The sequence below is a fragment of the Gaeumannomyces tritici genome (assembly GCF_000145635.1).
Source record: "Gaeumannomyces tritici R3-111a-1 unplaced genomic scaffold supercont2.2, whole genome shotgun sequence".
NCBI lineage: Eukaryota > Fungi > Ascomycota > Sordariomycetes > Magnaporthales > Magnaporthaceae > Gaeumannomyces > Gaeumannomyces tritici.
In genome coordinates this window covers 2,463,372-2,477,840 of record NW_008804546.1, presented here as the reverse complement: position 1 = coordinate 2,477,840, position 14,469 = coordinate 2,463,372, and the positions used below count along the sequence as shown (strand labels likewise).

The following is a 14,469-nucleotide window of genomic DNA, read 5'->3' as shown; positions in this document are numbered from 1 at the left end:
CAGATGGTAGCCGCTTTCTGGTGGGATAGGGCGTGGATAATGGTGCTAGGCATGGGAGGGTTGGAGGTCGCGCAAACATGCATGATATACATAATGGCAGGCCTGCCTCGGACGCGCGCAGCCCCCCGGCTCGACATCGCTTCTTCTCCCCCTCTTCCATAACCTCCAGCAAACCTTCTACCATCTAGGCCGCCGCTTGCTTGAATGGGCGAGCAGGTCACGCCCACAACCTGGGCCGCAGCCTAAAGCGAATTCGTCAAAATGCCTGAAGTCGGTCCCGGTGGCGTGGCGGTTCTGGTTCGTCATCCCTCCCGTCCTCGCCCTAGATAGAGCGGCCCTTGTTGCCAGGGAGGCCCCATCGACTGACGCGACCGACTGGCTGTCCTAGGTCTCCCAATGGTTGCTTATATCCATATCGGCCGCCATAATCGCCGCCCGTCTATGGCTACGAGTTGTGGTACAGCGGCGTCGCCTATGGGCCAGTGATATCCTCATGTTCCTGGCCTGGCTGGCTTCTGTCGCGACGGCCGCATCCGACATCGTTTTCTTCAGGATGGGCGCGCTCGAGCCTCACATCGACACTTTCCTCCGACAATACGAAGGCAATGTAGAGGATGTGATATTGATCTTAAAGGTTAGAAAGAAGAGATATAAAAAAAATCACCACACGCGCATCCTTACTGGATACGCCCGAGTGTGCTGTTGTTCAAAACGCTGACGCAATGATTGCAATAACACCCAATAGCTCTTCTGGATCAGCTTCATACCGTTCTACCTGACCTTTTATCTGTGCAAGGCCGCCCTGCTCGCGACCTTCCTGCAGCTGTTCCCCCGGTTCATGAAGCGCCGCCGACTCGCACTCTGGTGCGTCGCCTGCTACACGGCCGTCTGCTTCGTCGTCTCGATCCTCTACCTCACCACCGGGTGCCTGCCCGTGGAGCGCAACTGGTCGATCGGGGAGGACGCCTGCCCCACCGAGTTTACAGGCACGTCGTTCAGGCTGGCTTGGGCGCTGCACTTCTCGAGCGACGTGTTCATCTTCGCGCTGCCATGGATGATCCTGCACGAGATCCAGATGAAGCGGACCATGAAGGCGGGCATCTACTGCACCTTTCTGCTCGGCCTGCTCAACCTGACCATCTGCGTCGTCCGCTTCGCCACCATCCAGGGCGCCGGCAGCGACCAGTCGGTGCCGCTGAGCCTGGTCGACCTGTGGAGCAGCCTTGACTGCAACATCACGCTCGTCATCGCCTGCCTGCCGTCGCTGCGCCCTTACTTCCGCTCACGCAGGACCCTCATGGGCCCCTCGGACAGGTACGCGGGAGGCAAGTACGGCGGCGGCTCGACCTCGGTCCGGAAGTCGGCGGCGCCGGCGCCCGGCGGCATGTCCAAGCGCGGGTTCGAGTCCCTAGACGAGGAGAGGGGCGCCGGCGCCCTCAGCCCGACGCCGCCCGGCAGCATGGGCGGAGTCATGCGCACCACGACCATACACGTCCACCGCGAGCCGTCCGTCTTGTCCGATATCACGCCGGGCGGAAACTCGTGGCTGCAGGACGAGAGGGAAAAGAGCGATATAGAGCTGGTCGCCGTCAAGAAGCCAACGGCAGCAAGGGAAGAGGTTTAGTCATTTAATGGCCGTAATAGTTTATGAGTATTTTCGAATCTAGGAGCCTGGTGACCTGGTCCGAACTGACATCTCTCTGTCATAACTGTCACTGTAATTGCCTAGGTACCTAGGTACCTGTAGGCAAGTAGCACGCAGGCACAGCACGCAGGCACCGCACCAAGAGACATCCTCCCACCGGCTACTATTGTCCAGCAGAGCCGCAATGGAGCCAGGGCCGGTATGCAGGAGATTAAATCATGGAGAAGTGTTCCATTCGGTTTGATTATCGGGCCAGGCTTCTTGGCGGCGGGAAAGCATTGACGGTGGATGGGCATTTACCCTTTTGAGTTGTCTACTGTCTCGTTTGCACGGCATTCTCAATTAGGCAGTAGTATCAAGCCTGCAGAACCTACTCCGTATGGGATGGGGCGCCATTTTTTCTTCCTCTTCTTCTTCTTCTTCTTTGCTTGGCATCTCGCTCCGACAGGGCTGGCACTCGATGGGCTGCTCACCAGCTGTGGAATCGATGATGGGGTAAAGGACCCTCCTTTTTAGGATAGAAAGCCGACAAGGCACCCTGACTATGCGGTGGATGCTAATTTGTTTATCGTCCATCGGATGGTGCACTCACTCGTTGGCTGTTGGGGGGCGCGGGGGCGCGGGGGCGCGGTGGAGAGAGCGGGGTTTGGCCATATTGGACCTCCTGGTGGATTTTGCGCCGTTGCTGAGCTCCATGATGCGATGGGCCACCATCGACAAATCGAGCTCGGTCCAAGGCGGGGCCACCGCCCAACTCCTCCCTGCCAATGCAGGCAAATGACACGGCTCCGAAATATGGCTGCCAGGTGTGTCGGGGAGGTCCGCCGAGCGCCACCGCGAGTATACCAACCTCATGGGCGGCGTGGTATAAACGTTGCCCATGTCGCTCCCTCCGTCCGGCTTTCATCCCCTCCCCCTCACGCCCTCCAGCCTCATCCCAGCCCGATCTGCCCGCTGACCAGCTCTCTCGGCCACTCTCTCTTTCCCCCCGAGCAGTCAAACCAGCGTCAAGATGGCCTTTGGAAACCTGCTCACTTCGCCACAAGTCCTGCTCGTGGCCGGCCTGGCCGCCTTCGCGCAGGCCAAGCCGTGCAAGGCCCGGGTCGACCGCGTGTTCCGCAACGGCACCATCCACACGCTGGACAAGGCCGGCAGCACCTTCAGCGCCATGGTCGTCACGGACGGCCGCATCACGCACCTGGGTTCCGACGACGAGGTGGCCGCCCACATCGGCAACAACACCACCGTCATCGAGCTCGGCGGCCGCGTCGTGATCCCCGGCCTGGTCGACTCGCACATGCACGTCCAGTCGGGCGGCGAGTTCCTGCTCAAATGCAACCTCAACTACCAGGCCCTGAGCATGGAGGAGCTCCTCGCCCACGTCCAGGAGTGCATCGAGGCCGACCGCGACACCAAGGAGTCGCCCAACCAGTGGATCGAGGTCGTCAACATGGACTACCCGTCCCTCATCAGCCGCAGTGGTGGCCAGACCAAGACCGACCTGGACCGCCTCAAGACGGTCCGGCCCGTCATGGTCCGCTCCAGCGACTTCCACACCGTCTTTGCCAACTCGCACGCCCTCGCGCTGTCCAACATCACCGCCGCTACCCCCGACCCGTCCAACGGCAAGATCGAGCGCATCGGCCACACCCAGGAGCCCTCTGGCATCCTGCAGGACGACGCGTACAAGATGCTCGCCGGCCCCAACCCACCTACCGAGGAGGACAGCATGATGGCCCTGCGCGCCGCCATGAAGCTCCTGCGCGAGGAGGGCATCACGACCTTCCAGGACGCTGCCGCCCAGCTCAACATGGCCCCGCTCTACCAAAAGCTAAAGGACGAGGGTAACCTGACCTCGCGTGTCTACTTCGACTACCGCCTCGACCAGCCCGCCACCATCGGCGCCGTTGACGCCTACGTCGCCGAGGTCAAGGCCGCCCTCACCGCGCGCCACGATCCGGCCCCGCTCGGCCCGGCGCCCACGCTCAAGTGGCAGGCCGTCAAGCTGTTCCTTGACGGCGTCATCACCTACCCCAGCCTGACGGCCGCCGTCCTGGAGCCGTACCTGGTTCCCGTCAACATGAGCGACCTGAGCGGCGAGTGGGTCTCGGACCCCGGCACCCTCGTCGACCCCTACTGGACGCCCGAGATCCTCAACAAGGCGCTCGAGGGCCTGTTCCTCGCCGGCATCGACGTGCAGATGCACGCCGACGCCGACCTGGCCGTGCGTATCGCCCTCGATGCCGCCGAGGCCTTCCGCGCGAAGCACCCCGACTTCACCGACTTCCGCCTGGGCGTGGCCCACGACGAGATCAGCGACCCGGCCGACTGGCCCCGCTTTGCCGAGCTCGGCGTCGACGCCATCATGAGCTTCCAGTGGTCGCAGCCCAGCTCCTTCTACCTGCCTGACAACTGGCGCAGCCTGGGCAAGGAGCGCTTCGAGAACCGTCTGCAGGCCTACCGCGAGATTGTCGATGCCGGTCGTCCCATCACCTACGGCAGCGACTGGCCTGTGAGTTTGCCTGTTTTCTCTTGCTTGACTTGGCTTTACCACATTGTTTGGATGCATGACTGACCTCCCGCCCTGCCATAGATTGATCCTCTCGACGAGTTCCTCGCCCTCAAGATCGGCGCCACCCGCTCGGGCGACCCGCTCAACCCCAACTCGCCCGCGGCCCAGGGCTTCCCCTTCAATGGCACGCTCGCCGGCAAAACCCTGACGCGCGACATGGCCATCCGGGCCATCACCAACCGCGGCGCCAGCTTCCTGCGCGCCGACGACTCGATCGGCTCGCTCGAGGTCGGCAAGCTGGCCGACGCCGTTGTGCTCGAGAACGACTACTTCAGCGTCCCCGAGGAGGAGCTGGGCCGGAACCGCGCCCTGCTGACCATGGTCGGCGGCGACGTCCTCTACGTCGCCGACGGCGCCGATTTTGGCCCCGGCGTCGTGGCCAAGTTCCCCAACTCGGACGCCCGCAGCCACGCCGTCGCCCGCCGCTCCATCGGCGGCTTCGGCGGCAAGGGCCTGACCGAGGACCAGAAGGCGCACGTCGCCGCCCTCAGGGTCCGCGGCGTCTGCAACCACGGTAAGCATGGTCACATGTAAAGCACTGGCTTTCTATTTGCAGGGGTTGATGCTGGAAACTTTTCGATGTAAATATTAGTTCGGGATCATGAAGCGATGCACACGATATACCCATACTGTTGGTAGGAGTCTGGTACTCCTGTTAGACGGCTCGGAGATCTCCAAAGGTGATGAACAACGATCTCTGTGATCTGGGGAAAAGCTCTATATTGTGCATGAGGAAGAAGGAATCTATCTGCCAAAAGAAGGGCACAGGACTGCCCGTTATATGCACAGGGACGATCACCCAAAAGGGTGGTTCCCTGCTCTGCCTAAGGCAGACAGTATTGGCCCGTGCGGGATCCAGAGGATCCCGGAGCCCTCTGTGACAACCTTCCTTTTCCGGATCGCACGCGCACAGAAATACTGTTCCAACACATACAACGATGAATGGCCTTCGGCTTTGGCGCCCTTTTACTGCTTGCTTGTCCGACACTCTGACAACTGTGCATGCATTTTGCTGCCATCATGTTTACCTACCCGATGCCGACTTCGCAGACGCGGATACAGGACCGGACAGTGACATGTATTGGTGATGGGTTTAGCGTCAACGGATGGAAGTTGAACCACATTGCAAAGCGTCATGGCTGGTAGCTTTTCCATTAGCCAATACATAATCGAGGACATCGAACGGAAATGGGGAAAAATGTGTCGGCGGATTTTTGGTTGGCAGTGTGGTCCGGAGTTAGGCACACGAACCTCGCAAATATGGTAGGCTGTGGGATAATAGAGGAAAAAACAACTGCCTTGAGAGCATACGCTCACACTGTTGACCTTGCCAAGCACAAATCTACTAAAAAAAAAACAAATAAAAGCATGGCGGCTGTGAGAATGCGTGGAATTGAATAGAGTATTTAAGGCGTGCCAAACCCTATCTATACTTTTGGCCTCCCTTACAACGAAAGTAAAGGGGCGCATGCAGTTCTCTTTATCGGTTTATTGAAGCCGACAGTTTCATACCACTTAGAGCAATCCGTCATTGGCGTAGAAGGCAGAACAAGATACGACACACCGACAAAAAAAAACGCGTTGGTCATCCCTTTCAGACGTCGGGTAGATTCGGGCCGAGTCCATTTGGACTGTCCAGGTTTAAGTTATCAGATCCGTCAAGCCCCACATGCGCCAAGGAAATTACATAGAAAAATCTTATCAGATCTTTTCTGACCCCACCCGACCACGCCCATCTCCATGACCACGAGCCAGAGTCCCCGCAGCCATGCTTAGTGAAGGCAAATTCCGACGCGCCAAACAAAGACCAGCGACGAGCGAGCACACCTTGACCCATCTCTCAGTGGAACACGCTGTCATACAGTCCACAGAGCCGGTATCGGTGGCGGGAGTCGGCTGACAAGCTGCCTCCTTCCCCTGAAGGAAAACACCCTGTTCTCGGGATCCCAAAGACAGGCAGGAAGGCCGAAATGACAGACACGGGGGTTTCCACCTCAAAAGTCTAGCCAACAGCATGGAAAAACTATACCCACGCTTGGCAATGGATGTGACCTTTCGCTATTGACCCTCTCGACCAATAACGCATCCCGCAGCCAGGGAGGGTGGCATCATGTCTGCGAGACCGGCGGGGTTGGGCCCCCTTCGATGCGCCATAATCGGTGCTGTTGCACTTTCTCGAGGTGGAGATGCCCAGCCCCGATGGAGACCCCGAGGCCCGGCTGGAGGAAGAAATTGCTCACCATGCCGGGCTGATTCCTGCACGACGCTTGCCGCGCTCGGGAAGAGAATTCATGGCGTGTGATGCTTGGCAACTTGTGCAGCGCTCCATCCATGCATTCCTGCTGATCACTGGCGCCACTTTCCTCTTGCCTTTTGAGCCCTCTCCCGCAGGCCCAAAGGGCTTACTTATAAAACGCACACATACATGGCCGCCATCCCCGCAGCCAGTGTTCCCCCTGAGCCACCATCCTCCCACCTTCCCAGCAGCCCGAGCCCGCCCGCCTTTGCTGCCCTTTAACCTCCCGCATGGTGCCCTGAAGGCTTCACCGTCCCTCCCCCGGAATCACACGGCCGGCGAAGCACCAAACAGCATGGCGACGCCTAAGGAGATGAACCCGCCCGTGGTCATGGCGCAGACCGAGGCGCCTGAGGGCAGCTTCAGCGAGAAGAAGACGTCGCAGGACAGAGAGGCGAAGCCCGAGGGCGGGGATGCGTCCGAGGAGGAGGTGCGCGACGTCAACAAGGATGTGCAGCTGCAGCACGGAGTCGTCAAGATCCAGGCCATCACCAAGGCATGGACGTTCAAGTACCTGGTTATTACCTACATCTTGTAAGTTTCGGGTGTCCCCGGATGCCATTGCGCCTAGCGCACCTTCGTTTAACAAAGCACCATCCAACACCTGCTAATAACCCTCGGGTAACTTCACACCAGGATCTACCTGACGTCCTACTGCCATTCGATGCAGCAGCAAATGAACTCCAACCTCGCTCCCTATGTGACCTCCTCCTTTTCCAGGCACGGCCTCCTGGCCACCGTCGGCATCGTGGCCCGCCTCGTCGGCGGCGTCGCCCAGATCCCCATGGCCAAGATCGGCAACATCTGGGGCAGGATGGAGGTGTACATCCTCGTGCACGGGCTCTGCTCCTTCGGCCTGCTCCTCATGGCCGTGTCCAACAACATCGAGACGTACGCGGCCGCCAACGTGTTCTGGACCGTCGGCAGCGGCGGCGTCGGCTTCATCCACACCGTCCTCATCTCGGACCTCACGTCCCTCCGGAACCGCATGATAATCTACACCCTCAACTCGACCGCCTACGTCGGCAACGCCTTCGCCGGCCCCATCGTGGCCGAGCTGTTCAACAAGTACAGCACCTTCCGCTGGGCCTTTGGCGCCTTCGCCATCATCTTCCCCTTCTTTGGCGCCACCATCTGCGTCAACCTCTGGCTCAACCTGCGCAAGGCCAAGCGCATGGGCCTTGTTCCCAGCCGGCCGAGCAGCGGCAGAACGTGGTCGCAGTCCATCATGTTTTACATCAACGAGTTTGACAGTATGTTTTGAGTCTCATCAGAATGGACACTGCTAGACAGGTCTTGGAAGCTGACAAGCTGTGTGCATCTTGCAGTCATGGGCATGGCCCTGCTGTGCGGCGGCTTCTCTCTCTTCCTTCTGCCCTTCAGCATCCAGTCGTACAGCCCCAACGGGTGGACAACGGCATACATCATCGCCATGATCATCATCGGCTTCTTCATGATCGTGGGCTTTGTCTTTTGGGAGAAGATGTTCGCCGTCGTCCCGCTCGCGCCGTGGAACAACCTCAAGGACCGCACAATCTTTGGCGCCGCTTTAGTGGCCGGCATCATCATGACCAGCTTCGGGACGTGGGATTCCTACTTCTCGTCCTATCTGCAGGTCGTCCACCAGCAGACCATTGCCCAGGCCGGGTTCATCACCAACATTTACACTATTGCAAGCTGCACTTGGGGCCCAATCGTCGGATAGTAAGCTTTGCCCGTTGGAAGAGTCTGAGTCACGGGTGTTTGGCGACTTGTCGTTGTTAAAGTGCTGAAAGCTAACCGGAATCTCGTTTCAACCCAACAGCCTCATCCGCCTCACACACCACTACAAATGGATCGCCATCTCGGCCGTGCCCGTCGCGTGCCTCTCCACGGCGCTGCTGATCCACTTCCGCACGCCCGACACGCACATCGGCTACATCATCATGTGCCAGGTCCTCAAGGCCACGTCGGCCGGCACCATCATCATCTGCGAGCAGCTGGCCGTCATGAGCGTCGTGTCGCACAACGAGGTGGCCGTCATGCTGGCCCTCGTCGCCCTGGCCTCGTCCGTCGGCGGCTCCATCGGCCGCGCCATCTCGGGCGGCATCTGGACCAACCAGCTGCTGCCGCTGCTGCAGGACCTGCTGCCCGAGGACCAGAAGCAGAACGCGACCAGGATCTACGGCTCGCTGCCCGTGCAGCTGTCGTACCCCTTCGGCAGCCCCGCCCGCAACGCCATCGTGCTCGCCTACGGCGACGTCCAGCGCAAGATGGTCATCGCCGGCGCCTGCTTCATGCCCCTAGCCCTGGCCGGTGTGTTTCTATGGAGGAACGTCAACGTCAAGAAGACGCAGCAGACCGCGGGGCAGGTCTGGTAAGCTGGACGAGCCAAAGGGCTGCATCAGTCTTTGGACAGAGGCGGTCTTGCTATTGCGCAACAGGCATACGTGTTGGATGCAAAATTGGCAACAGAATGGATGCTCTCAAATATACGTAGAACTCATTTTATGTCCCACCAAGTCCTGCACATAATAAAAAAGAACAGCAACCCCCCCCTCCCCCTACTTCTCGTTGCAACTATTGATGTCCTACACTCCTCCACGGCTCCGGAGCCGGTTAAGTAGGCGCTCCGCCCAAATTCGGTCTGGATCTTCCTTTTTCCATATGTGAGCCTGAACGTGGACCACTTCCTGCAACAAAATCACCGCTTCCGCATCGTTTCCTGTGCAGTAGTATGCATGGGCCAGATCCATCTGTAGATGGAGCCAAACATCATGGTTCCTGACCATACCAGTGCAATGATGCAAGATGCAAGTACTGTGGCGAGAAGGGTTCTGGTAACAACGTACACTTGGCGCATCTGGTTGGCAACTTGAAGAGCCAGTTCACTTTTTCCCTTTCCCTCAAGACCGTTTATCACGAATATTCTTTTCTTGGGTGGCTGGCCGACCGGGTCGATAGCGCGCTGAATCCTGTCGATAAGGATTCCGCGCCCAACGAAACGATGACTCTCTGCTTTCGAAATGACCCAGTGGCGCTCTTCCTCGGTGTTGGAGGGGACTCGGTCTGAGCAGCTACGTAGTAGGCGTTTATACGCGCTAAAGGGGGCCATTGGAGGACAGACGGAGTGGCGAGGTGGGACTTAGCCCAGATGACGTGAAGATGCGAAGTCTGGGGAGTAATGCTCAATAGCTACTAACCACCCAAGTGTATGTGGGTTTCACCCCCGGAGCAATTCCCCTGAACATTGTGACTGTATTCGCCGTGGTTCTGGTAGTCATGGGTGTACTGATTCCCGGCCTCCAAGGGCTGCACGCGGTTTTGCGCACCTCGACTGCTCTCGCGGGGGCGGACATGGCTGGAGGCGCAGGGGCAGCAAGGCCGTACGTGGGACAAGGAGAGGGCTATCACGGTTCAGGGCATCGGAGGTGGAATCCCGAGACGAGACGAGGTCAAATGTAAACATGCATGACGGACCCGATGCGACGTGCGCACGCCGTAAATAAGAGCTAAATATAGACGATGGGTAAAGTTGATTAAGCAGAAAGATTGAGCAGCCGAGATACGGTGGGCGTTAAACAGCTGAAGCGAATGGCGCTGTTTGGACCAGAGGAGTCGTGGTCGTGAGAGGATAGAAGAGGGAAACAGGAGGCCAGCCCCCCGTTCGCACGACAGTGTGGGAACGATTGGCTCCGGTCGAGGCAGTAGCCGTGCCGAGAGTTGGGACATGGTGCCTTGCCGTTCGCACCACTTCAGACTGTTCTGCGCATGCCCTGTCACGGCCGACATGGTTGACGATGTTGGTTCCTGTGGCGCGTAAACTCAACTTAACCTCACATCGCGAACCAGATTACTCGCTATAGAGGGCGCGCGTAACAGACTACGATATGGGATGGCACCGTTTGTAGTTATGCGGTGCAGGCATGGTGCATTGCATTCGTAAACGCGCTGGCTATTGGCCACTTTGGCGGGCTGTCCCTGCTAACCCAACATGTTCCAAGCAGATAAATTACGTGCCTTTACCACCACCAAGCCAGCACCCACCTTTGACATACATCTACCATCGCTCTCTTAAATCGGAAAAATGTCTCAGGATCCCCCATTCCATTTCTTACTATTGCCCCACTTCTCACACATGGATGCCTGTCACCTCGCATGCCGTCCAGCAATCTAGAGCCCAAGGCCAGGCCAATGCAACCTCTCCCAAACACCACCTCGACGTCGTCTCCTGGAACATCGACTACAGCAGCGCCAAGCCCTCGCGGCGGTGCGTCGCACTCATTAGCCACGTCCTCGAGGGCGGCGTCCCCGATATCATCTGCCTACAAGAGATCACGCCCGTGCTGCGCACCGCCATCCTGGGCAGCCCCGGGGTGCAGGATGCGTTCCTCGCGACCGACGCCGGCCCCGACGCGGACCAAAAGATCTTTGAGAACATGACCCTGCTTTCCAAGAAGGGCTTTGCCTACGGTGGCGCGGACGGATCCAAAGGCGAGGAGGAGGACAAGTTCATGGTCGGGCAGGTCTTTCGCGAGCAGACGCCGACCGCGATGGGCAGGGAGGGACTCTGCGTTGACCTCATCCCGCCCGGCGCGCAGGGCGGCTTCGTCCGCGTCGTAAACGTGCACCTCGAGTCCCTCAACTCGTTCCCCTACCGCGCCGCGCAGCTCAAGCGGCTCGCCGCCGCTCTGCGCGAGCCTGGCTGCGGCGGGGGCTGATCGTGGGGGACTTTAACGCCATCACCGAGGAGGACCACGGGCTCCTTGATGAGTACGGACTGCAGGACGCGTGGCTGACGCTGCATCGAGGCACCGGCAAGCCTGACGTTACGTGGAATGTCAGTAGAACGAATTCCAGATTCGAGCCGGCGAGGATGGACAAGGTCGCCATGGTGGGCTTGGTGCCGGAGTCGATGGAGATTATGCATCCCCTGCTCGTCGATGCGCCGAGACCAGGAGCGCCGTCTGCAAAAGTTGAATGGAGCGACCACAGCGGACTGCGGTGCAAGTTTCATATCTATAGATATCCGGAGGCTGGCTAGAAGGAAAAGGGCCTATGTACGATTATAGAGGTAGCCACCAACGATAAAACCCACCATGCGGTTTGGGCAAGAATAAAAGCATTCTAATATCTACAAAAATACCGCCCAACCCTATTGCCATTCACCTCACATGTAGATGTAGCAAAAGGGAGAGTCGCCCAGGGTGTTGAGCAGGTCCGAGATGGGTCTGGAGTCGGCGAGGACGCCCATGTTGACAATGTCGGACTTGACGGTCTTGGGGCCGGGCGGGTTGTTGGAGATGGTGGTGGTGCCGTCGATGTCGGCGGCCTTGTCCGGGTGCAGGGCCTGCCACAGCCAGTAGACGCGGTCGACCATGGCGTGGTGCAGGTAGAAGGACGGGTCGTTGATGGACGAGAAGAGGTCCGTGGCCTCGCCGCCGATGGCCATGTGGCCCGACGCGTGCATGCCCAGGAACCCGTCGCCGAACCGACCCTGCAGCTCGTCCTGGAACGCGCCCACCGAGTGGCTGGCCGCGCCGACGGTGATGTTGAGCAGGTTCTCGTACGTCATCCAGCGCTGCAGCGCCACCGCGTTGAGGTCGCGCGTGATGCAGCGCGGGTTGTGGCCGAGGCTGCCCGCCGGGCTCGGCTTCATGCCGTCCTGGCTGGGCCGAACGGGACCCAGGTTGATTTTCATGCTGGAGAGGAGGCGCGCGTCTTGTTAGCCTGAGCAGGCAAAACAGCGGTCGACACGATTGGCGTAGCACAATGGCCTATGCCGATGGGCCACACGGAACTTACTCCGAGAACGGCCCGCTCTTGAGGCAGCCGCCGCCTTTGCCGGGCGGCACCCAGATGTTGCCTCCTCCGGCTCCCGTCCCGTTGTGCGCCAGGAAGTCTCCATCGCCGCCTATGCTGGTCGGGGAGCCATCAAACACCGGTGACTTGGTTGGATCGTCGGTGTGTGCGAACCAGTTCCAGTACTACATGGAGACGGAGACATATTCGGTTAGCACATGAAGCACAAACCCAAGACAACCGACACCATTGACTTTGTTACCGCAAACACATGGCATGAACTCACCGGCTGGTAGCCCTTGTACCCGCACTCGTTTCGAAGGGCCTGCTCGTACGTCCATGTGACGTATCTGTGCCAAGTCAGGAAGTTTCCCTTGACAAGGTTAGCCCAACGACCGACAAAAGAGCGTGTAAAAGAGAGCAAGCCCCTTTTCGGGGGAATTCCCGGCGGTGCTTACAGTGCCGTGGATGGTCAGTGTCTGGTTGATGTGAAGGGCGACAAAGTCATCGAAGCGCGTCCGGGCGCCGGGCGCAAAGGAGGGCGACGACTTGGCGGGATTCGTCATAAGACACTTGACCGCCCTGATGTAGTCCTTGCGCTCGCATTTTGACAGAGTTTCCCTGCGACGTGTCAGCAGCCATCGACGACGATTGGCGAAGGTACCAGTTCACTCGGCCAGCCTCTTCTGATGAGAGAGCAAGAAGACGGGTGGACGCGACGGGCGAGGTGTAGAAGAAAGGTCACACAAAAACAGAACCAGCGGAAGGGCATGTCAGTCGACCGTGACTCAGACAGCGCTCGGAGAGAAAAAGGAAGAGGAGAACTCACCAGTCCCGGCGAATGGCAGTGTTGTGGATGCCGCACGCCCTCTTCTCCGCAACCCCGCTACTGGCCTGCTCGAGGTTGGCGATGGCCTGGCTGTTCAGCTCCTTGATCAGGTCCACAGCGGACGGGGCGGCGGCAGAGGCCCGGAGGACGGAGCCGCCGAGCACCAGAACGGCGCCGACGATGGTGTTTGCAGCATGCATCCCGTGTGATGTGTGCGAGCAGCCCCAAGCGTAAAAAAAACTGTCCGAGCCCAACCAACTCCCTTGTTTTCGACCGGCCGAGCACCAGGTCGCCACGTGGGAAAAAGGAGGGGGGATATGCGCGCGTAGGCAAGTCACACGAGCACGCGGGCTGCAGGAGGAAGTTGGCTGGACGGAAGGGAGGATGATGAGCAACCGGAACACGCGCGCTCGAGGAGGGGGCCGCGCGGAGGAAGTCTCCCTTTTAGGGCGCACACGGAACGGTCCAAGTAAGTAAAGGCGGTGGCCGGTGGTCCGCGTCTGTTCCCTCCCAAGCCATCCGACTATATCTTACCATCTGCGAGGGAAAGAAAGAGGAAAAACCCACCCAGTAACAGGGGGGTTGAAACTGGAGATCGCAGGGGTCGTGGTACCTTGGGGGGATATCACAAAACTTTAAGAATTTCTCGTCCTTTAAAAGCTTCTCTCGATTTCTCTCCATTTTTTTACGAACTTTAATAATGGCAGTGACTTTATGCCAGCACGTGACCCCCTCTTCGCCACCCTTGTAATTTCCAGTTTTGACCCCCCTTGTTGGGAGGTGGGTTTTTCCTTTTTCTTTCCCTCGCAGATGGCACAGGTCCCAGGGATTACAAACTTTAGTACAGTGGTTCTAAGGGGAAAAAAAATGTATATTGCATCCACCGCACTAAGGTTTGTCATTCCTAGGACCTGTATAACTGACTGACGCCGAGGCCCCCTCCCCTCCTGGCCGATGCAGCCAAGCCTGTAGCGGTCCTGCCCCTGGCATTGTCGATATTGTTCAACAGAGGCGATATTAGTCAACCGCAGATTTGGGCATTTGTGGGATTGCATCTGGCTCAGCCAGTCGTTTCACCCGACTGCCAGCCAGGATAGGTCGTCGGCACTGCGTCCCGACTCCTGCCCAGTCTCTTGTGCATATTGGCAGAAAAGGCTGCGAGCATCAAATGAAGGTCTCATGGAGCTCCACGAAACTTGTTGTTTCATAAGGTAATTTGTGTGCCCAGGACCTGCGGTTCTGCTGGGCAGGCTTCTAAAAGCGACGCTGGGCAAGGGCACCTGGGGTATAACGGGAAAAGGGAAAGGACTCGGCTTGGCGCGATGCGGCCAAAGAGAGATCTAAGG

The 14,469-nt window shown here is 58.8% G+C and overlaps 6 protein-coding genes across 6 annotated transcripts; 4 read left to right on the top strand and 2 right to left on the bottom strand.

Annotated features, from left to right (window-relative positions):
- The first annotated feature begins 85 nt into the window (after nt 1–85).
- On the top strand, nt 86–1,727 carry GGTG_03351 (hypothetical protein). Its single transcript, XM_009221130.1, has 3 exons — nt 86–297; nt 389–634; nt 746–1,727. The coding sequence occupies exons 1-3, from the start codon at nt 262–264 to the stop codon at nt 1,622–1,624; spliced, it is 1,161 nt and encodes a 386-aa protein (XP_009219394.1). The 5' UTR covers nt 86–261; the 3' UTR covers nt 1,625–1,727.
- A 506-nt stretch (nt 1,728–2,233) lies between these two features.
- GGTG_03350 (hypothetical protein) lies at nt 2,234–2,527 on the bottom strand (the record flags this gene model as incomplete). The annotated part of the gene is made up of 1 exon (XM_009221129.1): nt 2,234–2,527. The coding sequence occupies one exon, from the start codon at nt 2,525–2,527 to the stop codon at nt 2,234–2,236; it is 294 nt and encodes a 97-aa protein (XP_009219393.1).
- GGTG_03349 (amidohydrolase 3) lies at nt 2,352–5,204 on the top strand. Its single transcript, XM_009221128.1, has 2 exons — nt 2,352–4,157; nt 4,239–5,204. Exons 1-2 carry the CDS (start codon nt 2,658–2,660, stop codon nt 4,749–4,751), a joined length of 2,013 nt encoding a protein of 670 aa, XP_009219392.1. The 5' UTR covers nt 2,352–2,657; the 3' UTR covers nt 4,752–5,204.
- Nucleotides 5,205–6,180: 976 nt separating this feature from the next.
- GGTG_03348 (hypothetical protein) lies at nt 6,181–9,078 on the top strand. Its single transcript, XM_009221127.1, has 4 exons — nt 6,181–7,047; nt 7,150–7,766; nt 7,842–8,217; nt 8,318–9,078. The coding sequence occupies exons 1-4, from the start codon at nt 6,404–6,406 to the stop codon at nt 8,871–8,873; spliced, it is 2,193 nt and encodes a 730-aa protein (XP_009219391.1). The 5' UTR covers nt 6,181–6,403; the 3' UTR covers nt 8,874–9,078.
- Nucleotides 9,079–9,518: 440 nt separating this feature from the next.
- Nucleotides 9,519–11,640, top strand: GGTG_03347 (hypothetical protein; the record flags this gene model as incomplete). Its single annotated transcript, XM_009221126.1, has 3 exons — nt 9,519–9,630; nt 9,704–9,878; nt 10,529–11,640. The coding sequence occupies 3 exons, from the start codon at nt 9,519–9,521 to the stop codon at nt 11,211–11,213; spliced, it is 972 nt and encodes a 323-aa protein (XP_009219390.1). The 3' UTR covers nt 11,214–11,640.
- A 22-nt stretch (nt 11,641–11,662) lies between these two features.
- Nucleotides 11,663–13,402, bottom strand: GGTG_03346 (hypothetical protein; the record flags this gene model as incomplete). The annotated part of the gene is made up of 5 exons (XM_009221125.1): nt 13,124–13,402; nt 12,753–12,915; nt 12,581–12,667; nt 12,298–12,479; nt 11,663–12,194 (listed from the first exon to the last, which is right to left on the bottom strand). Exons 1-5 carry the CDS (start codon nt 13,321–13,323, stop codon nt 11,663–11,665), a joined length of 1,164 nt encoding a protein of 387 aa, XP_009219389.1. The 5' UTR covers nt 13,324–13,402.
- Between the last annotated feature and the right edge of the window lie 1,067 nt (nt 13,403–14,469).

Coding starts and splice junctions, on each gene's coding strand:
- GGTG_03348 (XM_009221127.1), top strand. CDS start 6,404: ATGCCCAGCCCCGATGGAGACCCCGAGGCCCGGCTGGAGGAAGAAATT. Junction 7,767..7,841: donor TTACATCAACGAGTTTGACA/GTATGTTTTGAG, acceptor TGCATCTTGCAG/TCATGGGCATGGCCCTGCTG. Junction 8,218..8,317: donor TGGGGCCCAATCGTCGGATA/GTAAGCTTTGCC, acceptor TCAACCCAACAG/CCTCATCCGCCTCACACACC.
- GGTG_03349 (XM_009221128.1), top strand. CDS start 2,658: ATGGCCTTTGGAAACCTGCTCACTTCGCCACAAGTCCTGCTCGTGGCC. Junction 4,158..4,238: donor CCTACGGCAGCGACTGGCCT/GTGAGTTTGCCT, acceptor GCCCTGCCATAG/ATTGATCCTCTCGACGAGTT.
- GGTG_03351 (XM_009221130.1), top strand. CDS start 262: ATGCCTGAAGTCGGTCCCGGTGGCGTGGCGGTTCTG. Junction 298..388: donor CCGGTGGCGTGGCGGTTCTG/GTTCGTCATCCC, acceptor TGGCTGTCCTAG/GTCTCCCAATGGTTGCTTAT. Junction 635..745: donor ATGTGATATTGATCTTAAAG/GTTAGAAAGAAG, acceptor AACACCCAATAG/CTCTTCTGGATCAGCTTCAT.